Source organism: Cyprinus carpio, chromosome B17 (assembly GCF_018340385.1).
Source record: "Cyprinus carpio isolate SPL01 chromosome B17, ASM1834038v1, whole genome shotgun sequence".
Classification (NCBI taxonomy): domain Eukaryota; kingdom Metazoa; phylum Chordata; class Actinopteri; order Cypriniformes; family Cyprinidae; genus Cyprinus; species Cyprinus carpio.
The window spans coordinates 8371829-8397220 of record NC_056613.1 but is presented as its reverse complement, the minus strand read 5'-3'; the positions used below and the strand labels follow the sequence as shown (position 1 = coordinate 8397220).

The window sequence follows — 25392 nt, the reverse complement described above, 5'->3', positions numbered from 1 at the left end:
TTATTTACAAATTGTAAATTATTATTACAATGGCCCTTTTCAAAAATAAAAGGTATCTTCTCAATCTTTTTTAATCAAACAACTTAATTATAAGACCATAAAGACTGGATGTGAAATGAATTCCCTTCTGCCCGCAATGTTCTACGACTGAGCATGCATAATTGAACACAGGTTTGACCCACCATGAATGAGATCTTTGGCATGAACTGATGAGCGCCTGCAGGTAACAACATCCTCTTAAGCCCTACATTACACAGCTAAAACGCAGCTCACTATGTGGTTTACTACCTTTTTGAGGGAATACAGTGGGAAAAAGTTCCCATCAGCTAAAAGCTATGTAAATAAAATGCTCATATTTCCTAAAGTAAACAGAAAAGAATGCCCTTGATCAGGCCATTGTTGAACAATATAACATCCAGAACAAAGAGAGATATCTTTCCTCAAAGAATTGAGTTATCAATGGAGCCAATGAATAGGAAACGAGGCTTCATACATCCTCAGAGAATGTACAGATATGGAAAAATTAGCATTAGAATATCAAGAGATGAGCATATGCAATTAAACTGACAGCAACTAGTCGCTGTGCCGTCTAAATATATTGAGATGAAGGATGTGCTATATTTGACTATAAATCTGGGACTTAGAAAAATTGGAGATAAAGACCATCTGAAAGAGAAAATTGTTAGTGACAGATCTGTATCTTTGTCTCATATAACTGTCAGAGCTCCAGGGCCTTTTCTTTTGTTTAAAGCTGTAACAGTGTCATAATAAAGAAATCAGAGTCCCATTTTCAGGCATCAAGGCTTTGAGATTCAGCCCAAGTGTTGTACATGCAAGTCTTAGTGCAATGACATGCATTTAAAGGAACAGTTCACCCACAAATGATTAAATGTACTCAGGCCCATCCAAGTGCAAAAGAGTTTGTTTCTGCATCAGAACAGATTTGGAGAATTTGTCATTAACATCACATGCTCTACCAATGGATCCTCTGCAAGTGAAGGTGTACCGTCAGAATGAGAGTCCAAACAGCTGATTAAAACATCACAGTAATCCACATGACTCCAATCTATCAATTAAGGTCTTGTGAAGTGAAAAGCTACATGACTGTAAAAAAAAAAAAAAAAACATCAATAAAAGGTGTTTGAACTTTTTAAACGGTTACTTCTGGTGAAATACCAGTCCATAATTCAGAATAATGTTTCCTTGACTTTCGAGAAAGTCCATCCCCCCATGTATCCTCTCTGACATCAAAAAACCACCAACATATTTGCTTAGAACTGTTTTGGAGTGTTTTTTGCTTGTAGGCAGTGCTTGATCTGTGCATATTTCTCTCCCTCTCCCCAGATTCAGATGAGTCAGCTTTTTCACCGAATTTTGATCTACATGACCCAGTTTTCACTCTCTTTGGTCCCTTAGACTTGTACTGGCTGATATATTAATATGTATATTTTCTATATGAAAATGACCCTGTTATGATTGGTTACCATCTGGATTCTGAACTCAAGGAAGAGAAGCTTGGGGTTTTTTTAATGACATGTACCTGCCACTTACTATTACCAGCAGTACGTTAAAAGTCTAGACTCTTTACCTGGGATAACACTTGCTTGTTGTCATCCTCTAAAATCCGACTTTAGTCTCAAGTTGGCGGATGTAAGCTTGAAGATGAATCTGCACAATAGAGTAGAGGGGAAAAATAGAGAAAATTAATTAGAAAATTTGGAAACTCGCATTTTTATATATAGAAACATCACATGAAAATATAATTTTAAAAGTTTGGGTCAGTAAAAAAATTTTTATGCGTTTGAAAAAAAAAAGTCATGCTGTATTTATTTGATAAAAAAAACACAGTAAAACATTTAATGTGAATTGTGAAACATTGTGAAATTACACTACACTTGAAATAATTTCCTAAATAATTCTAATAATGTTGATTTGGTGCTCAAGAAGCTTCTTATTCTTATTGTTCTTAGTATTGTCATTGCTGCTTAATATTTTTGTGGAATTTCAGAGAACGAATAGAAAGTTCAAAAGAAAATTTTATCTGAAAAAGAAGTTTTAAAAAATTTAATATCCTTTACTTTTGCTTTCTGATCAATTTTTTTTTCCATGGTTTTTTTTTGCATACTTGGCGAAATAAAAGTATTCATTGCGTTAAAAAAAAAAAAAAAAACTTTTTGGACAGTAGGGTGTGTAGATATCATATATATATCTATCATAATATATATATATATATAGATATAGCCTAACATATATATATATATAATATATATATATATATATACATATATATACATATGATATATATATATATTATATATATATATCATATATATATATATATATATATATATGATACTGATATACTGCTGATCATCTTGACTCTATTAACTTTCCCTGATCACATTCCTCTAAATTGCAATTCAATCCTTTGCGATCAGGACAGTTAATAGAGTCAAGATGATCAGGAGTTCTGTGTTGCCCCTATTTTTTCAGGCCTGTGTTTTAATTTTTTTTTTTTTTTTTTTGATTTTTTTTTGGCCTTTACTCAAGTTTCTCCAAACATAGTTTCTTTATGTTAGGAAAACCATTTTACTGTGAAAACTCCCTAAAAGTGATTTAGTAATCCCGGAATCTGGATCATGTTGAAATAGTGCTGCTTTCTATTAGGCACTGACATACAATACCATATCCCAGAATGCATTGAGGTAAATAGAAGACATCTGTCAAAGCAAAAGAAAGACGCTGAAAGACGAACGTTTTGCACAGTTCACATCCTACATGATCACATAAAGGCTTATACTTTAAAAAGCTCACTTTAGACAAAGCAGACATCGTCATAATCAGGAAATCTACACTGCCTTTGACACACACAAGCTGCTTTCCATTTAAGCCCATTCTTACATCTGTCTCCAACAGAATCGACGTCAAAGAAACTAGAAGCAAGGGTAAACAAACTGATTTCATGTCTGTGAAGTAAAACCCAATGAATCAGGATTAGAAAATCTTTTAAATAAAAGATTTTCAAGATAAAACATCTTGTGTGTATGCTGCGATTTCCCAGCATGCCTTTCATGACCTTTTGGTGATGGAGGGCCTGCCGGCCTGAGTAGATGCAAACAGGGAGCATGTCTGTCTCATATTTTATGTTGAAAATCCTCAAATATCCCTTGCATACTCAAAAAAAACCTCCTGAAAGAGACCAAGAGGTGTCTTAGTTATCTAAACATACTAAAAATATCTAAATCCAAAGATGTATTGTATGCAGTTCATCTGGCCAATATCTCAGTAAGGATTGTGATGAGTGGGACAGATTAAAGGTAACGGAGGTCTTCAATGACAGCAGAATGAATCATCAAGGAAGTTTCTTGCTTGTCCATTTACTCTGAAAGACCAAGGGGCCCTTAGGTGACAGAATAGGGACCTCTGTTGAATTACTGTATACAAATTAGTTTTTGGATTTTAAGCCTGGCCTAAAATAACGTTTTAATTGTTATCATATTAAACATTAGTTCCCATTGGCCAACAATTAAAAATAATACAATTATTTTAAGAATGAAACATTTATCCTTTACCATTTTTTTAGTTCTGAAAAAATTTATTGGTTGACGTAACCTAAAAAATTTATTCTGTTTTATGTCAAATTCTATTTATTACCACTACATATTAAAAGCTTTTGGGAGTCTTGTACGATGTTTATGACTTTAAAGGAAATCAACAATGGCTCATCAAACTGAGCTAAATCAAAAAATGATAGTACAAAAAAATTTAAAAATATTTACACAAATGTTTTATTTCAATATAAATTGTGCGGTTTTGATCAATTTCTAGTTTTCATCAAAGAATAATGGAACACGATATGATATTTCCAGCAACAAAAAAAATTAAGCGTTTTTTTTTAAACCAGACACAGTTCTTCTTTGTGAGCACCAAATCAGTCATTAGAATGTAGTGCGCTGTCTTACAAATTGTTACAAATAGTGTAGCAAATTACTATTTTGTGTAATTCGGATCAAGTTACATGAGCAGAAAATACACAAAAAATGAGTCATGAGAGAAAGACTACCAAACTTATTGAAAACGGTACTATATTTTCACAACAAAAAATTTTTTGAGATTGTCGCACCTGTTTCTGCTCACACTATCACTGATACGCTTCAATAAGATGTTTAACACCACATCAGTCAAGGACTGGGCCACGCCGGACGGTTTGAAATGAGATTCAAAGGTTAGTCTCTTATGCCACTTTGAACCCAGAACTAATAAACCCTGGCCAATCATCATTTTCCAATCAATCATCTTATGCTTTTCCGGCCATTTTGTATGTTTCATCACAGTGAAATCAATGATCAAGACCGTTATCACCACCAGGTGTCACTGCAAGCCTCTTGATACTCTTACTAGTATCTGATGATTCCCTTAATTGAGAAAGCACCAAACCAACTCACTGCCATTTGTTTTTAATTAATCTCTAACAATAATACATGCATGAAGATGGTGAGAGTTGAAAGGTAATTTGATTTAAATAAAACTCTGGGATGGACACATGTTTATGTGCGGCCTACCAGAGCCATAGTGGTAGGCAGAGGGTCCTGCTTCGTTAACTCCTCTTTGCCAATCCTTGTGACCCTATAATATAACTACAGTACATCTGATCACCTGACACACAGCCAAGCTGATTAGCGAGGCTGTCTACAAATCCTGACCGGTTCTGCCATGTACATAACCCCCGCCTCAAGACCCACCTCTGGCGTTCCCCACCGCTGACCGGGAGCGGCGTTCCATTCACAGCCAGAGAGTCTTTGATCTCTGCAGGGCTGCAATGCAGCAGGAGCTCTTTGAACATGCGGAGGGAAAAAAATAGTTTTCTACACCTCTCTGTAATGTTTTGTTGGGTAACCCACAGAAAGTGAGGTATACGCCCAGATCTGAATACAGCCATTATCCGCGTAGAGAATTAATAGAGAACTGCACAAGCTTTTTCAATTGTTGACAGTGGAAAAACGAACGGGGATTATGAAAAGGAACTTAAACACATACGTAGTCACATTCAAAAAGGGACAAAAATAAACTCCCCCGGGTTATCAGACGAGCGACAGGATGGTCGTGCGAGAGCATCGCCCCACTCTCTAGCAACCTCTGCTCAATTGAGACATTCTCTGCTGCACAGCGTCTGCCTCTATGCGCACAAGCGCTGTAGGCTCTTCAACAGAGCACGCAAACTTAACATTCAACTCTAACAAGCTGTCATACTGTGCCTTTACAGAAACCAAGAGAAACACGTGTTCACGGTAATGCCAGACTCTACAGTATCTGCTATCGTGCTGTGCAACATCTCAGGGTGCGCTTTCTTTGACTTAATTGAAGAGACAACTGTGATGTGGAATAGCCTCAGAGAAAGTCTCCCTCTGTCTTCTCTGGACATCCTGTCATAGTAGTGACCCACTTGCAAATAAACCATGTTTTAGGTCTTTCTGTCGAGTATCTGTCTGCTTGAGATGTGGTCAGTGTTTTTTTAGCATTGTAATGAGAATCAATTAAAACTTTTTCTGCTTAATTGAAAATAAAAAATGAAACTAAGAAATAAGACTGAAAAAAAAAATCAAAAAACTACAAAAAAAAAATTACTCAGAAAAATAATTTATTTCAGTTTGAGATTTCAGCACTTTTTAAAAAATAAAATAGGCTAAAATAATCAAACATTTAAAATAAAATAAAATAAAAATTAAAAATAACAACCCACCTGAAAAAAATGTAACCCTCTGGTGCTCTACGGTCTTTTTTTTTTTTTTTTTTTTTGGTTCATTTTGTTGTTGTTTGTTTAAACTTAATCAGAATGGTATGAAAACTTGGTAAAAGTTTTGCCCACTTAATATGTAAAATCAAAACAAAATACGGAATGAGAAACAAATTTCATCTAGTGGAACTGTTTGGTACTGCGCCCAAACAAAATATTACTGAAAGCTAATTTTTTAAATGTCAACCTCATATTTGGAACACAAAATTGTCTCAAAGTTTCAGACTAAAACATGTTTTGGAAAATATATATTTCATATAAATTAGAAAATATATTTTTGTGCATTTTCCAACATTTTTCATCTGCCAAGTGTCTTCTTTAAAAATACACCAAAACCTAAGTCTGTGCGTAAACCCCTAGAAATGCAAAACACGTAAATAAATAAAAAATATATAGTACAATTAATTTAACTCAAAATTGAAAGTAATTAAATAAATCATTAGGTCATTTTTGACCGCAACATGAGGGCAGCACCAGAGGGTTAAAGCTGATTAAACCACTTTGAAATGATACTAAGAACACAAAATCTTTTGGCAGCCCTAAAAGTACGGAAATACAAAATAACAGAAAAATCTAAATTGAATCTAGAAGAGTCTATTAAAAAAAAAACTAACCTAAAACTAACTAAAATGAAATAACGAAAACTAATAAAACTAAACTAAATTAAAAAAGGCCACTTAAATTTAAATGGGAAATAAAACTGAAAAAAGTAATTTAAATTTAAAATAAATCAGGCCATGTCAGGTGTTTCAGCTAGAGTCACAGTAAAAGTGATTAAAAAAGGTCCAAGGAATTAGTGGGGATAGCAGTTAGGATGCTCATATGAGAATTTTGAATTTGGCTTGACATAGGTCACAGTACCCTTAACTTTATTAATCCAATAAGTTTTCCTGTTCATCTCTCAACTTTGAAAATCAATAAAAGTGACAAAAACATTTACAGCTGTGGCTCAAGGACAAGGAACCCAGGTTCAGGTCAGTCAAAACCTGGGTCACACTCCCTGTCTACACTAAACCTTCCCATCAAAAATAAGTCAAAAAGTCCAAAAAAAAATAAATCTAGATAACTGTCCCAAAACAGTTGGATATTGTAGTCAGCTCCATTCTGCAGGGCTTCACCACCTATATCCATTTGTTAGCAGCCAGTACCAATCAATTCTCACAAGAGTTTCCAACAGAATGAATGTTACCATATAGGACACTTACTAATAAGGCCAGAAAATAAAAAAAAAAAAAAAAAGCATACATTCTTTACAGGTTGGACAAACATTAGCTTGCGAATGACGCGAAATGGACCATCAGAGGCAAATAACTCTGAGGACTTTGATCTCCAGCACACATATGGTTACATAACTTACATAATCTTAGTCTTGTGATGTCTGGAAAACACTGAAGATATTACAGTAAAAGGGTGTGGACGAGACATTTTCAGTGCTAACTTTTGCAGTTTTTGATTTGCACACAGCCACGCAGAAAGCAGGTTTGACTGCTGGAATCAATAAAAAAGCTCATTAGCTTTTCCAGTTGACCCCACATTCGACTCATACATAAAGTAACACGCTAGCAAAAACAAACTGTACACCCTTCCAAACCATCGTGGTGAACAAGTCCCAAGAGCAGCACGGGGAAATAAGCTTTGGTAGGACGGAGGCCCAGGAGCTGCTTTCAATTACTGCAAGATGTGGAAGTGGGGCTAAGCCAACACAGTGAGGCAAGGGTGTTTCCACAGCACTGTGGTGGTCCATTCTCATTTCCCCATGAAAAGTGAAGCGCGGGTTGATATTCAAAGGGGGTCTGGTATACAGTAACCCTGCAACTCAAGAACACATTGATCCCCTCTAGCAGGAACTTTATACATTTCTCAGGTAACAAACTGCTACAAAGTTTCTCATAATAATGTGTAAGCATCGAATATATGAAATTATCCACATGAGAGATGACTTGAATATTTTTTTAAAATATGAATCCAAAAAATGTCTAGACACTGTTCTGAACGGTATTTTTGAGTAACACCAATTATATAAATATTAAAATAGAAATAAAAATAACATTATATAAAATAACCTTAATATTGTTAAAAACTGATTTTTATAAACTCCAATGACGTAATGAACGAATTAGAAACCAGGCAAAATTTTGGTTTCATTTTAAGTTTATGATACAAAGCATTAAATCTAAAAAAACAACCAAACAAAACAAACAAACAAAAAATTAAAACTGTATAACTCACCTGCATTATGAAAATGCCAATAAAATAGCAATAAACAGAAGAAAATCAAAGCTGTTGAGTATTTTTAAATTAAAAACTATTATTGCAAATCTAAAGTAAAAATAAATAAATCTAAAATATATAAATGTTTTAAAAACTATTATTGCAAAATATATAGAAAATATCATATATACAATATAAAATATCTTATATCCTATAATTGTACAAATAATTTTGGTAGCTGATGTGTGTGTTTTTCCTTACAAAATGACAATCTGAACAGTTTGCAGACACTTCTTTGGCATCAGTTACATAAAATAATATTGCTTATCTCACGTTCCCCTACAGTGACTAGATAAGAAGTTCAGCATTATTCAGAGATACAGTGCCACTCCATTCTGCAGTTCCTAACAGGGGCCAGCAATACTGAAATGACACTCATCAGACAAATGATCCAACCATAAAATGACACACGATTCTGCAAAAACAACTATTCAAAGGGCTCACAATAAAACAAATCAGAACGCTTTCTCTCATCAGTGAGGCCGACCAAATTACAGCAAAGTCAAGAGCGACTCACTCTTTAAAGCAACTGCCAATGACAAGGTATAGAATTAACAACAGTCTGCTTCCTTTGCACCGATAGGCAGAAAGCTCTAGCGCAGGTATCCAGTTCAGATTGCGCAAGCTCAGCAGGGAGTGCAGCTCACACTCATTAACAATCATGAGATGTGCTGATTTCCTCACTCATTAACTGTGTTATGAAACAGGTTCCTGTCCTGGCCCTGTGTTGGCATGTCTGCAGCACTGCTGTCAGGGGCAAATACAGAGACTGTTCTGACCTGAGCTGAAATGACAGCGATGAAACTACAGGGCATTAAATGTACAGTGGAGGCATGTCCAGACTAATATCATGCCAAAGCACATCCGTATCACTCACTGTCTCACTCGCCGACAAATATTATGTAAGTTTTCATGCAGACTGTCATCTGCCTGGTTACTAAAATAATATGCGCTCTGTTTCAAAGCTGCCTACCGAGGCGTGATACTTATTTTAAAGCTTATTTTTGAAGCTTATTTTAGCTTATTCTTATGTGATACTTATTTTTTTAATTCTGAAGCATATACTCTCCAGAATGCATTGAGACAAGTTAAGCGAAAACAACAACAACAACAACAACAACAACATCAACAAAACAGGTCAGTAAGATTTTTATTTTTTTATTTATTTATTTATTTAGATTATTTAGATTATACTTTTATTCAGCAAGGGAAGGAAAGACATGTATAATGTTCTATTTCAAATAAACTCGTTCTTTTTTTCTTCCTTTTTTGTTCAGTATATATAGGATGTGTTTCCACAAAAAATATTAAGCAACACAAAAAGGTTAATTAATTAACATTAATAATAAGAAACGTTGCTTAAACACCAAATCAGCATATTAGAATGATTTCCTGAAGGATCATGTGATACTGAAGACTGGAGGAATAATGGCTGCTCAAAATTCAGCTTTGCATTACAGAAACAATTTACACTTTTAATTATATAAAAACAAAAAGCAGGTATTTTAAATGGTAATAATATCTTACAATATTACTTCATTTTTTATATTATTTTTTAATAATATTATTTTTTCAAATAAATGCAGCCTTGATGAAGATATGAATGGTAGTATGTTTATATTATATAGTTTTTTTATAATATAATATATATTTTTCAACATCAAAAACATCAATAAAAAATGATATTTTACTCAGTGTTTTGGTGTGCTATGTAATTTTATGCTTACAATTTAGCTTTTGCATTTACTTAGCAGACATGGTAATATTAGCTTCTACTGGATCAATTGTCTAATTCATGTTAGGTTCACTAATTTATACTGTAAGGTTTCATTTTGGATAGTGAGCTGCCTTGCTCTCTATGGCCTATATCGGCAGCTTAGGTTTTGAAACAGTGCCAAAGTGTTCTTCCTTGTACAATTCCCCAAAGAGTAGATTTTTAAATATCTGAGATGTCACTGAAGATTTAAGGTTGCATATCACTATCAGACAATTCCAGGAAGAAGGAAATAACAGATGGGACACATAAAACATCAAAACTGCCTTATTCATCTAAAACCATTGTGATTAATTCATACTGTCTTCATTCACATAAACCGTCTTCAAAACAATAGCTCTATGTCAAGCCACAAATATAAAAATACCACTCTGACAATGACATATCATGCTGAAGGAAACACCAGAAGGCTTCATGTGCTGCAGAGCGCAGCATGTGTCAGTGACGGAGCGTGTGCTTACATGACGCAGCCCACGGGCATATCTGAATGTCAACAAATGCTTTTCCTGTATCCTCTATGGGGTCCGCAGCCGAAACAGCCAGAGGCAGAGAAAAGATGGGAAAGAAAAGAGAGAAGGAGACAGACTGAGGAAGAACGGGGAGGGAAAGAGAGGAAGAGCATGCATGTGCCCTTGTGCACGCAGCCTCGTGCAGAAACGCCACTGTCACTATCAATCAGAGCAGGGGTGTAATAAGGCGGCAAGGACGTGAGTCAGTTGTGCCCCCTGCCACTTACAGAAACATCATCCACACTGCCTTGGCAACCAGAAAACGACCCTCATGAGTAAGACACATCCCACGATGCTCAGTTGCGAACCAAAATGCAGCAGTGTCACACGACAGCCCATGAACGAGTACAAGTACCCTACATTCACTCAAAAAAAAAAAAAAATAAAAAAAACCTGTCACTGGGACAGTACCCTGTCAAAACAGTACACCTTTGTACCATATTTACCTCTAAAATGTGTATTTCAGTAGCCTGAAGTTACATATTTGCACTGAAATTACACATTTTAGTACCTTAATTATACATATTAGTATCTTCTAAAAGGATATTGCTCCTCTGACTTTTTATACCTTTTTTTTCTGAGAGTGTACCTAAGCAGTGGAATCTTCCTGTGCCTGTTGAGGTCCATTTGAACAAACTGCTAGTGCAAAATTATTTGTTTTACAAATTGTGCAGCATAAATTATACCTCAAATCATGCAGCTTGTTGAGGAGAGATGATCAGATTTGTGAATATTCACCTTTTTGACAATAAGATAGGTGAAAAAGCTGTATCTAGTGGACAAAATATCATTTCTATCATGACAACTCTCTGAAGATTTTAGTATGGTAATTGATATGACAATGTTAATGCATTTGGTCTTGGCAGAATAGATCTGCTACACTGCTGCTGCTGCTGAATTGCTGCTGCTGTTGGTTATTGCTGTTGTTTTAGATTACTGCTACAGCAAAGCAAGTACAGGAACTTGCTACTGCCAAGACATACAAGATACAATGTGGTGAGTATTTAAGAAATACTGCTGCTGCACAAATAGTATATATAATAATTCATAGCAGATCAATACAGGTGGAGCTGGGGAAGGTGGAGGGTTTCAGAGGAACTCTAAAAGCACACTGTGACCAGCCATTTAAATGTAAAGCATTTAAAGCAGTAAAAAAGACATTTGTGCTGTTTTCGGTACCCTTATATAAAACATCCTAATATATCGGAAAGTTGTCACAGCAAAGTCGTAATTACTATTATTGGGAAATTCTGAACTTTCTATAAGCCTCAGAGTTGGGGCGTGTTGGTGAACAAAAATGGCGGAATCAATAGATGCAGCATCTGTATTGAGAGTACATTTGTTTAAATTATATATTTATTTAATTTACAATAAAATCTAAATTGTGTGTACAAACTATGATAGCACTGTACAATTACAGTATCTGTATGAATTGAATAAAAATACACCCGATGGACATTCTTTATTCATCATTTTATAAAGAAGTGGTTAAAAAATATCTCGATTAAATAACTTTTTTTATAGAAGGTACATCTCCACCTTTCTCCAACCAAAGGAAGAAGTGAGCACACCAATAATGGGGGACCACTAAATGAGTCTCTTCTAAAATGAACACTTCACCCAAAAATAACTTAATTATTCTCAAATAAATCATTCTCATGTTGTTTCACACCTGTATGCTATTTATTTTTTTCTGTTAAACACAAAAGTGACATTTGAATCAATCTTCTGTAGCTATTTAACAGTTCTCTAGCTATTTAAGCTCCAAAAAGGACCAAAAACATAAAAGTCAAAAGCCATATGATAATTTGTTTGAAACAGACTACACATTTAAGTCACTACTCTCTCCAAATGCCTTTATGGTGCACTTTTTGTTGTTGTTAGAAAAATTATATAAAATACTTTAAATATTCTCTTTTTGCATTCCCCATACAAAAACAACAGCATATGGGTGAGTAAATAATAACAAAATTTTCATATTTGAATGTATTATTTTATACTTGAAATACCACTGTTAGAAAATGCAAATCAATCTTCACAGTCCATTAAGAAAGCAGCTGAATAACAGCCAGCAACACAATTAAGGCAAGAAACAATAATAATAACAGCTTTTTAAAGATTTCTTTGCTATTTGGCCCTGTACTGCGGAACAACCCACTGCTGAGTGTCTAATTAATGAGTTTCACTCTGTCGGGGTACAGAATTCGCTTTAAACACAGCTACTAAGTCATTTTGGATGAACTATAGCCATTTTGCCGACTGTGTTTTTTCAAGCAGGCTCTGAAAGCTGTAATCATCTTAGAGCAGAAATCTGTAGATTAGCAGAGGGGCATATGCTCGCTCTCCCACCACATTTCCCCCTGTCTGCTCTATTGCCCTCTATCCATTTTGAACTCGATGTTTGTCTTTTTAAAGAGGTGTAAATTGCCCAGGGGTCATCTGTTTGGTTTACTGAACTCATAAGAGTGAATCACGCTGTGTGTTCTCTCGGTGAAGAATGATTGCTCAGTGTGTGTTTACTGCCAGGTAATTGTCACCACAAGTTTTGCCAGCGACGTTGGAAATACACAGCAATAAATGTGCTCACGCCAATGTCACATTATGGGCTTATCTGGTCATATGGTTATTTTATCGCTTATCTACAGGCTTTAAAACGACACCAGGGAGTAAAGCACTTAATGGCGGTGAAGGAAAAGCAGAGCATGTCTCCAGACAGCACTCTTCAATCAGTGAAAGACTGATAACACTTCTGGTTCATTTGTCTCTCTAAAAAATGATGGTCAAATTTAACAGTGCATTGTGGGATTGTACATTAAGGGATGCACATTTTGGCATGCGCAGTTTGTCATGCAGGATTTCTATGCATACAGTATTTGCACACTCTGCACATACAGTACTACATTCCTTAAGGAGTCTGTGAGGTAGTACATTATCAACTTTCTGCTTACAGTAACCAATGCATAGTGCTCATTTGTCTTGTCCATCATCACACAAAGGAAATGGTATACAAAGGTAAAGATAAAGGAAGCCATTTGTTTGCATAACTGCAAACAAAGCTGTGCATTTAAGGAACTATGCAATCATTTTGTTTGCTTGCCTTCAAATCAATCAATTAAATGACAAATAACCCTCAATTATCCACTACATCTGTCTGGACATATTACACGTGACAAAAAAAACAATCTTAATACAGACTGAAATGACTAAACACACGCCCTCTGAAAATATGCAGACATGAGCAAAGTTCAGCCCAACTAACAGTGATCTGATGAATCTCTGTTTTGCTTCTGGTCTGCAGTGCAGAGAGAAAAAAAGAAACCGAAGTTAGAGAGAAAAAGATCTTGCAAATACATTATTATAGACTAAAAATGGTTGCAACAAACAACAGAAAAAAATGGAATAACAACACACTCCAGAATGAAAATGCTTAAAAAAAAAATCTAAATGAAAATGATCCGAGCACATTTCTTCAGAATGCACAGGGCATTTCGTCAACATTAAAAGTCAACACAGGGGTTTGGGGTCTCCCAGCTTGCTGCAGACTTGGCTTGATTCAAAAATAGAGCAGTGAATAAGCGGGTGCACTCCGAGAAACGTGTGGGAAGATAGACGGCATACCAAGGTATTGATAAGAATGTATCCTAGCAACAAGCCCCAGTGTTTGACTAAAGGGCCTGCCAGTGCTTTAGTATTACACCTCCAGTCTCTGCCAAATGAGCTTTCTCTTTCCTTCTTTCTCTCCCTCTCTGCTTTTCTTAGCACATACACATGCATTCAGCATGCACAGACTGCAGTGCAACTCCAGTACCAGAAGAGGAAACAGTATTATTCCAGTATTTTCTTATTCAAATATTCTTTTACCCGTAAACTCAGTTTTGTGCATGATCTATATGCTGGGCACATGACTCACTGTTTGATTGCACATCTTATTCTGAGTAAGCACATGATTATTGGGCAAACAGATCCACCCATAATGAAGGAGGAATCTCAAAACACCATTACAGATCACATGATATGGATTTTATTCCTCTATTTGTATGCCTTTAAGCATTTAATGTATTGGAAGTAGGGTGTGTGTTTTTAAGTTTGTTTCTTCATCAGAACAGATTTTAGAATTACAGAACTTGCTCTCCAATGGATCCTCTGCAGTCAATGGGTGCCGTCAAAATGAGAGTCCAAACAGGTGAGAAAAACACCACAATAATTCACAAACAATACACAAGACCAAAAACCAACAACTAATGATTCAAAAATCAAAAAAAAAAAAAAAAAAAATAAATAATAATAACAAATAATAGTGGTGAAAAGTTGTCTCATCTAGAATAAAAATATAAAAATACAAAGAACAATTAACAATCAAAAACAAAAACAATACAAATAGATACAAAAAAGTTATAAAAAAAAAGAGCTTATCAATTATAGTAAGAATTAATTATGAAGAAACATTATTATGGAAGTATTTTGGCCAGATGCAATTGTTTGATTGTTTAATTGTTTAAAAAATGGATTCTTACAAACACATAATTTTTTTCTCCACAAGATATTAATAAATAGACTAGAGTCATGTGGATTACTTGGGGATTATTGTGAAAATTTTATCACCTGTTTGAACCCTCCTTCTGATGGCACCCATTCACTGCAGAGGATCCACTGGTGAGTGGCTGATGTAATGCAAAATTTCTCCAAATCTGTTCTGATGAAGAATCAAACTCATATACTCAAACATAGTTTTTTTAATTGAATGTAAGTGGTCAATGATACCGGAAACAGTCAAGATGAGAGCTTGACTATTGCATCTAGGATTTTAAACCATATTTTGGGGGAAACCTACTGCACTTTATAGAGGCAAGAGTGACCTGTTTGTGTATACTACTTCCACTACAACAAAACCTGGTACAACAAAGACAAGTATGTCATACAGGCAATGTATACATGTGCTGTTTTCTCTCCCATGAAGTCTGAAGTTTCCCCTTCAAGGTGATGATCTGTAATTCAATCTGGAATGTGAGAAATTACAGCTTCTTAACCAATGGAGGAACTTCAAAAAAATCACGCTATTTTAACTCTGTTGTACCATGTTTAGTCATGGAAATCAATGTTTGTTAAAGCATCCTCAAGGACAGGTGTGCTGAAGACAGTGATTTCCAAATACACTTCACCTGGCAAACTACAAAGATATCTCACAAGACAGACCTGACAGTTTGAGGACACTGAAAAAACCCAGTCTTTCAAAAAGTACATTTAGTGGGTTTTTCAAGCTCCACTGCATATTTAACAGTGCTTTCTAACCCCCAACCCTAACAATTAAACTTCAGCGTGCAACTCGTTCAATCAAAGAAACCTCAAATAGTGTGACTTATCTCGGTGGCAGTCACACTTATTGTGCAGAGTCAAGCAGCACTCAAACTTTCTTCAAAAAAGGTTTAAATGTAGTTTATGGAACAATGTTTACACTATGAAGTGCAAGTAGTACCACAAATGCAGTGCTAAGGACAATTGCATGACTCACAAAATCCAGGAAATTAAGTATTGAGTACTGGTTCGCTTCACTTGTTGCACAACAACGGCACATTAAACCCATCTGACAATTCATGAACATGCCACTGAAATATCTTCTAGAGCAAATACTCTGATAACACTGATGTCAACCGACTTTTGTTCTCACAAGTTTGTCTTTACAGAAGAGCGGAAGGAAAGATTACACTGTGTCTCTAAGGTCTTCCCTCAGAGAGAGGTTGAGAATCAGTTTAGATAGTATAAAAATAAAGGAATAAAAAATAAAGTAGAAAAGAGGCAGGTAGTGAAGAACAGAAAACAGAGATGCTCCAGAACTAGAAGACGCTCTCATGCCTGAGTAGAATGACGTTATGGCTCTATTCACTTGTGGTCTTTGAAGGACTCTTTCCCCTTTGTGCGCTGAACAATACTGTCGGACAGATGGCTCAAGCGAACCGAGGGCGCACAACCTCGCACCCCCTCTAGACAGAGGCAGGGGTCCGCCAGCCTCATTCCCCCTGTGTCTAGATTGGAGGGACAGCAGAGAAGGACAATAGTGAGAAAGATCCATCCAAACACCTCCAGAGTGGTTCAGAACTGGTGATGTGATCTGCAAAATTGTCTGGATATCAACTGTGATTAGCAAAGAAAAGGCAACAGATTCTGATATTAAAACAAGCAGTGTGTAGAAAGATGCTATTAAATTAAACATCTGCTTTTCTGCACAAACAAAGTTGTTATTAAATGTCAAAAATGAATGAAGCAAGAACTAATAAAACTGCAACCCTGCATTCCACAATGAGACACAACATAGGTGTGTGCTGGAAGAAAACTCCACATAAGTCACTGGAATATCAAATTATTGGGAAACCATCATCCAAAGAAAAATAATTCAGCAATAAAAGTCTAATCCGACCGGAATCATTCATGCTTGGCTAGTTTCCTCCAAGGAACCTGAGTCAACAAGATCTGTGCAATGGAGCTGAAAGCTGACCTTCTCTTTGACATCAACGAGTACTTTAGGAACCGGGCTGCACTCTGGAAAACTCTGACCCATTAAACAACTACATAGAAAAACAATCACAATAAATAAAAATCAAATCACATATTCAAATGTTAATGCAAGATTTATGCGTTTGGATTACGTCACAATTTATGTGTCCACATATGGAAAACTCAATTGAAAATATTATTTGCGATTCCTTTTAAAAATTGTCTGGAATATCCTTCCATAAAGTCACAATAAAGGGATAATAAATAAATTGAAAAAATAATTAAGTAGCTAAAATAAGCCATTATTACCATTTTCTGAAAATTAAATGCTATCTAAAGGCCAGTAGGAAATTCTGATTTAAATCAATATTAATATATTCTATTGACAGGCATATATATATATATATATATATATATATATATATATATATATATATATATATATATATATATATATATATATATATATTTCTCTTCAGGTGTCTGAAAATAAATGTTGGCCTAAGCCTAATGGGGGGTAGAAATAAATCCAGTCTAAACATAATATAAACTATTTTTTCAGATAATTTGCATTCAAATGTTATTTTTCACAGTATGAATTTGTGTTTCTGTATGAAAATATATAGCTACCTTTATATTTTAGAAAGGAGATCATCATATTTTGTGGGTCAGCTGCATCAAAAACTTTGATAACCCATTCCTTAAATAGACAGTTATCCCAAAAATGTAACTTCAGTAATCATCTATTCAAACATGAATGAAGTTTCTTGAACTTGACAGCCAACTGGCCAAATTCCAGTTTTGCTAAATGGTAAAGAGCTTCCTAGATATGAGGGCAAGATGATTGCCAGATTTTCATCAGCTATCCCTCTAAATCCAATAAATATGAGAAAACAGCCCCCAGAATCCTCCACAAACATCACATGCTGACTGCATTCTCTTCATGTGGTCCAGATACCCAAACATACTTCTCAGTCATCTCACCCCAGGTGCCCTCCAGTCTCCCGACCCACTATATCTCTGAATACAAACAGTGCTGCCCCCATCTAGCTCCAAAGGATCAATCAACCAGCTGATAATTAGGCTACTGTTGCTATGGAGATCACCACCTACCCAGTGCTGCCACCCGTCTCGTGACCCCCTTTCCATCTACTGCCATCATATTTTCTACAGGGTAAAAGAGAGGAGGGGACAGGAAAGCGAGGGACAGCAAAAAAGAAAGAACTGAGGTAGAATATTATACAAAACAAAACCAAGCTTTTTTGGTATGACTGGTTAATTAATTCAATCTGGACATTCTTCGGCTTCAGTGGGCAGAAATTTCAGGCTCGTGTAGGCATGTGTAAATTTATTTATTCAGTGGTGACTTCATTACCTTACATCTGTTCAGCTCTCTGACAGGGTTAACCAGTTCACCGACCACAGCTGACTGCATTTCTTCTTTCTGAGCATCCAGAGTACAAGATAATTTAACAGTTAAACACTGATCCCCCACCCCTTCGGCAGTATTCACTCAGTAACAATGTGAAATTTCCACTATTGTTGTCATGGAATGTAGAAACTCTGGACAGACAACTTTGTAAATACACAAAAGTGGCGATATCTCAGAAAAGAAAACTCATTTGGGATGCTTCATTTTTGTACTACAAAGCATAGGATGGGCACAATAGCTAAACATTCAAAAGCATTATGGGAAAACAACAACTAAAATCATCATTAAAGATTTAGTTCTCTCAGATTTACAAGTTTTAAACCAGTGTTATTTTTTTTTCTTCCATAGAATACAAAGATCTCAGATCTCATTTTTTCCCTCTATAGTTTAATCCTTACAAAGCCATAAGACTGCTTTGCGTGAGAAAGACTTTCATGACATCAAGTCCACCACGATGCACTTTTACACATCATGTTTGAATGTACTTAAACTATTGTAGAATGACAATGAAACCTACAATTTTCCATTAAGGGCAAATGCTGTATACATCAACAGACTTCTGACATTTCTGACAATTGGCAATGTGCTCAAGACTGGAGTGTCACAGGAAGTTAGGTGTGATTACGTTCATTAACTTGTGAATCTGATTAAGAAGTTTATTGAGAGGATTCTCCACACCTAAAGATTATCAATGAGGTTCTGTGAGAGAAAACAAGGCTCTTTTCCACATTCCCAGCATCTTATTAATTCACACCTAGACATGGTCAATTGGGACAGCCCAATTACAAGCCCATTTAAAACTTGCTTTAGCAAAACCACCTCGCGGGGACTTGCATACTTCATAAGATTATTATTTCCTTAATGAGGCAAAGACAAGCGGCAGGGAACAAGCAATAGCACCGTAAACTTCAGATTCAGCAGAACCAAAGACCCCCTCCGACAAGTCTGAGCAGTTGGGGAGGCCCTTTCCATCACTGTTTGTTTTTAAAAGAACAATGCCTTGCATCAACAGCTCAAGACATCCTCAACCAGGATGCACATTTGCAGAGTCACTCAAGTTGCCACTGGGTCTGATGCAAAAAAAACCTTTTAACTAGTATTGCTTTGATCTTTACTGTTTGGTTACCACCTGAAAGCATGACTAAACAAGAACCGACATGGGGTTTAAAAAGCGCAGCCCTGTAATCCAGTATTTGCCATTCCCAGGAGAACAGTTGAATTATCTCACAGATTACTTGAGGGAATTCATGAGTTCCCATCATTGGTAAAGAACTGTGAGCTATCCAGCAAACTGAAATGTCAATGAATACTAAGACAACAATTCTAAATCCAATTCAAGTTCAATCAAACACAAGAAACTCAGGGGCTTTTTTCAAAGGGGTGACCTCTCTAGACTGAAAGCTTCACTCGTAAATTGGGATCCGTTTTATGACAAGCCAGACATCTGTACCTTTGAGTGGCGCAGAAGGGCTCTAAAGGCATGATAGAGGGTCTTGAATGGGGCAACTGAAGGCCTTTTCACTCCAGCCGTGGGAAGAGTCAGGAAGGAGTGTTATCTGAACTCTGAAACAGAATCTCGACCCCAGCCACTAAACCTTCAGTTCATTGGTGGCTTGCTGGGGGGCCAGAGGCTTTTCAATGCAGGACAGAACCACTTTTACCCCTCAAAGAGACAGATACATGACCTCAAAGTGAGGTCTCAGGAGGGTGTATCCATAAAATGATTGTAAAAATGTAATATTACACTTAAAGGGACAGTTCAACCAAAAGTAAAAATTATTTCATCATTTAGCCTACTTACCATTATGCTTCTCCAAACCTGTATGACTTTATCGTAAAACATAACAGAGGATATTTTGAGAAATGTCCCAGTTTTTTTCCCCAATGGAAGTCAATGGAAACCAAAACTGTTCGGTTACCAACATTGTTCAAAACACCTTCTTTTATGTTCCACAGAAGAAAGTTGGGTGAACAGATATAAAAGGTGGAAACATTTTTTTTTAAAAAGAAAAATATACATCTTTTCAAACTATGTGGTAAATAAGTTTCACACAGGTATTCTGTTTTGATGCAAGTCACGCAGGAAAGAATAGGAATTCTTCAAGTTCTGTCTGTGTGGTATGGGGAGCAGGAATGTTCTTCTGGTGGGTTGGCAGTCCAAGCTGGTTGTTTTGAGTTTTGTAAACAAGGAGAGATGCAACCTGTGGCTCAGATTAACTCATCAGGGGGTGAAGCCTGGGAAAGAGAACGCCGGCCAGCCTAATCTCCCTCCATGACTGAACACAAGCTTAAAAACAACGCTACTATAGTTCTAAGAATGCACTGCAGTTCCCCATTGACTATATTACAAAGGAAAACAGGGTTTCAACATTTCTAAACATTTTCTAAAGAAAATTAAATTCTGATTGTCTATGCACTTGCCAACATGATGCAGGTTGTTGCTATGTGGTTGCTGTTTTCAGAGTAGTTTTAAAGCTTACAAAAACACAAATTATTATTAAAATTATTAAATTATAGATTTAAACCCTAATCTTAGGGGTTGCTTTGCAAACTGATTTATGGAATGTACGTGCAACAATAAATCAATCAAGATAATGACAATTCAAATCACATGGAAAAGCAAGTCACATGTATGACTATATGCAAGGCTATATGCAAGTCATATTATGAGATAAACAGTAACATATTTTTCACTCTGAAGTGGAAAAAGGCTTCCATAAATTCTCAAGTAAACAACATACACTAGACAGATTTGCCTTTTTGGATTTTCTTTAAATGACTTGTGCTCCATACAGCATGGATGCTACACTCTTAAAAATAAAGGTGCTTCATGATGCCATAAAATAACATTTTTTGGTCTAAATGGTTGCATAAAGGTAAGAAAGAGATGCTTCTTTAAAGAACCTTTGACTAAATGGTTAATTGTAGACCCAAAAATGGTTCTTCTATGGCATCGCTGTGAAGAACCTTTTAAGCACGTTTATTTTTATGAGTGCATGGCATGTCAAGATGGGACAAAGGTTGGAGGTGGAGACAAACTAAGGATCACTGAATAATCAGATGAAAAGCCTGGTATGCGCTGGTCAGATGACAGGCATCTAAAGACAAGTGCAAGCAAAGGTCTCTATCTAAAAGTGCATGAAAGTCTGAAATAAATAGCAGAAGCAAGAAACCCAATGTTCTATAACACTGAATAATAAAAAATATCAAATTTTTATAAAATAAAAATCATTTTGAATATCTACTCACATCAAAAACACTTTTGAGAATGTCTAAAACACCATAAAAAAAGCATTCTTATCAACGCCAGGCTCTTCTAGCTGACACTATCAGCAGTAAATAACAGACATTTTTCTGCTACAGCTACGTGCCACACTAGAGGTAAGCTTGTCATCAATCTCCTGTCATGTGGTGGCGGGAACAAGTTAAGAACCCTACTGTTAGAGTAAATCTTGCTGATGGAATAGACCTGGCCTGCTGAGTGAATGTGTCTAATGTGCACTTTTATTGCAATACATTCATGTTCTTAGCAGATGCACAGATTCTACTCTTCTTTTATACCAAAAATAAACATGCAAGCTAGGCACATAACACATAGCTTGTACCTAACAAAGAGATTTTGAAACTTTGTATTAAATTGCATGGTAGCATTCCTCATTAATAAGGCATTTAAGATATAAACCTCTGCTAAACTTGAAAATTATACAAATATCAACCATCAGTTTCCTCTGAGTACAACTCACTGAGTCTGAGAGGCTGAACAGGGGAAAGCAATATATAAGTAGCCGTGAATTAAAAGGAATAAACCAAGCTGCACTGGGACATGTGATTCAAAGGATGAAACTAAAAACAACGTAACCAGGATATGTAGCTATATGACAGTACAACCAAATGTGATGCTATGATGCCAGATCATTTGGTATCAGACAGTCCATGCATGCAAATCAAAAGTAAACAATACACAAAGTACACGAAGTAATAGCACCTTCAGGCACTTGTGACAGATACACACCCTCTATAGCGTTACAGGTTAGTGGCATTAAAGACAGAACAGAAAGTAAAAAACAGAAAGGAAGAATCTATGTAATATCCTCTGACTAAAACAAAGACAGCAATGTATGTATTTTATCCACAAAAAAAATATATGTATTATTTGAATTACACACTACCATTTGGGGTCAGTAATATTTTATTACCATGTATCACAACTTCCACAAAAATACTAAGCGCTGTTTTCAAAAACAATAGTATTTCTTGAACACCAAATCAAAATATTAGAATGATTTCTGAAGGAAAACATTACAGTGAAGACTGGAGAACTTATAGACTGCTTCTAATGATCAATGTACATATTTTTTTCTCAGCCATTTGTGCATGAAATGCCTGTTACTCGAATGAAGTATAAAGTATTGAAGTATTGACAGAACTGGCCAAGAGAGTATTAAACCCACATTAGACCTGACTTCATGGGCTGAAGCAATTAGTTAACCATGTGTTAATACTGTCACAAGAAAACCTGAAGCCACAACTGCCTGTATAATCAGTGTTTCCCTAGAAACCAATAGAAGTCTCAATCTCTGCATGTTACTCACTGGCAAAACGGTGAGCATCCTTTTCTATATTTGGATGCCAATGCACACAATTGCATAAAATGTTCAATGTTAAAAGGGCACCAGAAAAGTATTTTAGGCATGTTTTGCAAGTCATCTGTTGAAAGTGATAACTGAAAAGAACATATACATTAAGAAAAGTAGATTTTGTTAAATTAGTCATGAAATATGAATGACTTTCATTATTTCAAATTCTTGATTTACAGATTTTGTTTTTACTTCTCTTTTTGTATTACTTTCAGGGGAAAAAACTTTCTTCATGCACAGGATCTGCTAAATAACCATCATTTTGGAGAAATGTGGGATGCTTTCCATTACTAAACTATTAATTCAAGTGCCAAAACTCACCATTGAGCCCATTCGGTATGCTTCTGAGAAGATGGTTGGTTGATAGATCATCCATAGACCTCCTGATAGACATTATCTTTCCCTCTGAAGGTTTGTGAATATGGCTGTGGTGGTGATCAGGGCTTCCAGCACTGCCCGTGCTAGAGGTACTGCTACCGTCTCCAACATCCCTCACAGTAGCAGAACCTCCGTTCAGATTGGTCAGACTGGACTGGCTGTCTATGGAGCTCCTGGATCCGGCTCCATTCCGCTCATCATCTAACATAAGGATGATCTCCTTCAGCTCCACATTCTCTTTCATCACACTCTCCTGGTTGGTTTCTAGATCTTTCAGTTTTTGCTGGAATACACCAACCTCCTTCAACATAACACTGGCAGTGTACCTGCCAAATCTCTGCCATTCCCTGGACAGCTTCTTCCCTTTCTGCCGATCATCATCCAAGAAACAGCACAGTTCTCTAAGCTCCTGGTTGTCTTCTTGCAGTTTCTGGTTGACCTCCTTCAAGCTCCGTATTTCGTGGAGATGCACTTGTAATCTCCGGTTGACGTCCTTCATCATGTTCCCGTGTTCCACCATCAAGTTAATCTTTTCACTATCCACTTTCCGGAGTCTCCTAAGCAGCTCCTCTTTGCTACATTTAAGCAGTTCTTCATCCGATATCTTACTTAAATCATCCCTTGGGACGTCTATAATATTTTTTGCCATATTCCTGTTGTTAAAAGTGGACTGACGCGAGAGATCTGGTCACGGTTTTTTTAATCATCCCTTTGCGAAAACGTAGCGAGTAATATTAAACTCATAATTAAAATTAATCCAGTTTTTCGAAGGGCGAAAGCCGAACTCTTCAACGAAAAAAACTCACGTAGCTGACCCAGATGAGGAAACACGCCGCTTTAGATATAAATTCCCCTTCTGTCGTTATTTCATATTTATTTAAGCTAGAATCTCCTCTTTCTGACACTGTGCCCAGTGATGTGAGTCTCCGGCCGCGCATCCAACATCTGAGGGCAGATGAATGGTGAGAAACTGCGCCTGTCGTTGCGCTTCAGCTCAGTGTTCAGTGAGGTCAGCGCTGTACGCGACGCTTTCGCCGCAGTGGCTGCTAATGTCACTACCTCTTCCTATAGGGGGCGTGGCACGACTTGGAATTCACCTTTGAGCTGCTTTCAAATTTCACGTTTTTGTCCAGGTACATATGTATACGGTAAAATGTGTATAAAATATTTTTAAAACTGTATTATGGAAATATATTGTGAATAAAATAAGAACATAACACTGGGATAACATTAGACAAAGACTGCACTAAAACAGTATTTTGACACTGAGGAACTTGTTTGGCTGTTTCTGAAAATTGAAAGAAAGAATTTAACTGAAGTGGTATTTATAGCACTAACAAGTGCTTGATTGCACCACTTGAGATGTGTGAATGACAAATGATAGGGTTGAAAAAAAGCAAAAGTGTGTTAGGCATGTTTCAGCCAATAGGGAATCAGTAGCCTAATATTCTGCTTCCAATAGCAGTTCATAATTTTCATGTAAATGTAGTTACAAAAATAGCCACCAAGCTTTCAGCGAGCATTCAAATTGGGCTTAATTTCGTTAATAATAACTTTGTTAACATTTTTTGACATATTTTTAGACAATATTAAAGATATTAAAGAATACAGCAACATCAGAAAATTGCCTATTCATGTGTTAATACGTCCTGTAATGTGAATAAATGAATGCATGTATGAGTAATTTAAATATCAAATGATCTGCAATCACTTAAGCCTTAAAAAAGCAGGTCCCACTTAATCTGCGTTAGAAATGAACTGTGAACACATCGCCATCTTGTGGCTAAAATTACTCAGTGCTCACATCTGTAATTGTTATGAAATCACGCATTCATTAATCAGCTGGAATCGCTTAAGAACTGCTGACAGACTCTTACAAAACAAATATTATGGCTGGAACTTACCCCGCAGAAAACATTCAAAATTAAAACCTTTCACAAACCTAGACATTACAATTCTATGCAACAAATTGTAAAAAAAAAAAAAAAAAAAAAAAAAAAAAACCTGTGGACACCAACACATAATATGGGAATACTAGCTTTCATAATCTGATTCCATTATCTCATCACAAAAATAAAGTAGAAACAGACGCACTGCACATTAACAAC

The 25392-nt window shown here is 36.1% G+C and overlaps 2 protein-coding genes across 2 annotated transcripts in view; one reads left to right on the top strand and one right to left on the bottom strand.

Moving 5' to 3' along the window:
- The window catches only part of LOC122140127 (HHIP-like protein 1), a 351574-nt gene that overhangs the window by 318719 nt on the left and 7463 nt on the right, over nt 1–25392 (top strand). The window lies entirely within an intron of this gene.
- LOC122140128 (coiled-coil domain-containing protein 85C-A-like) lies at nt 1598–24310 on the bottom strand. Its single transcript, XM_042742048.1, has 2 exons — nt 23228–24310; nt 1598–1668 (listed from the first exon to the last, which is right to left on the bottom strand). Exons 1-2 carry the CDS (start codon nt 23931–23933, stop codon nt 1637–1639), a joined length of 738 nt encoding a protein of 245 aa, XP_042597982.1. The 5' UTR covers nt 23934–24310; the 3' UTR covers nt 1598–1636.

What these genes read in the sequence shown, in the direction of transcription:
- LOC122140128 (XM_042742048.1), bottom strand. Translation starts at nt 23,933, where the DNA reads ATGGCAAAAAATATTATAGACGTCCCAAGGGATGATTTAAGTAAGATA. An exon ending in CATACCGAATGGGCTCAATG is followed by an intron (nt 1,669 to 23,227) that starts GTGAGTTTTGGC and finishes TCTATTGTGCAG; the next exon opens with ATTCATCTTCAAGCTTACAT.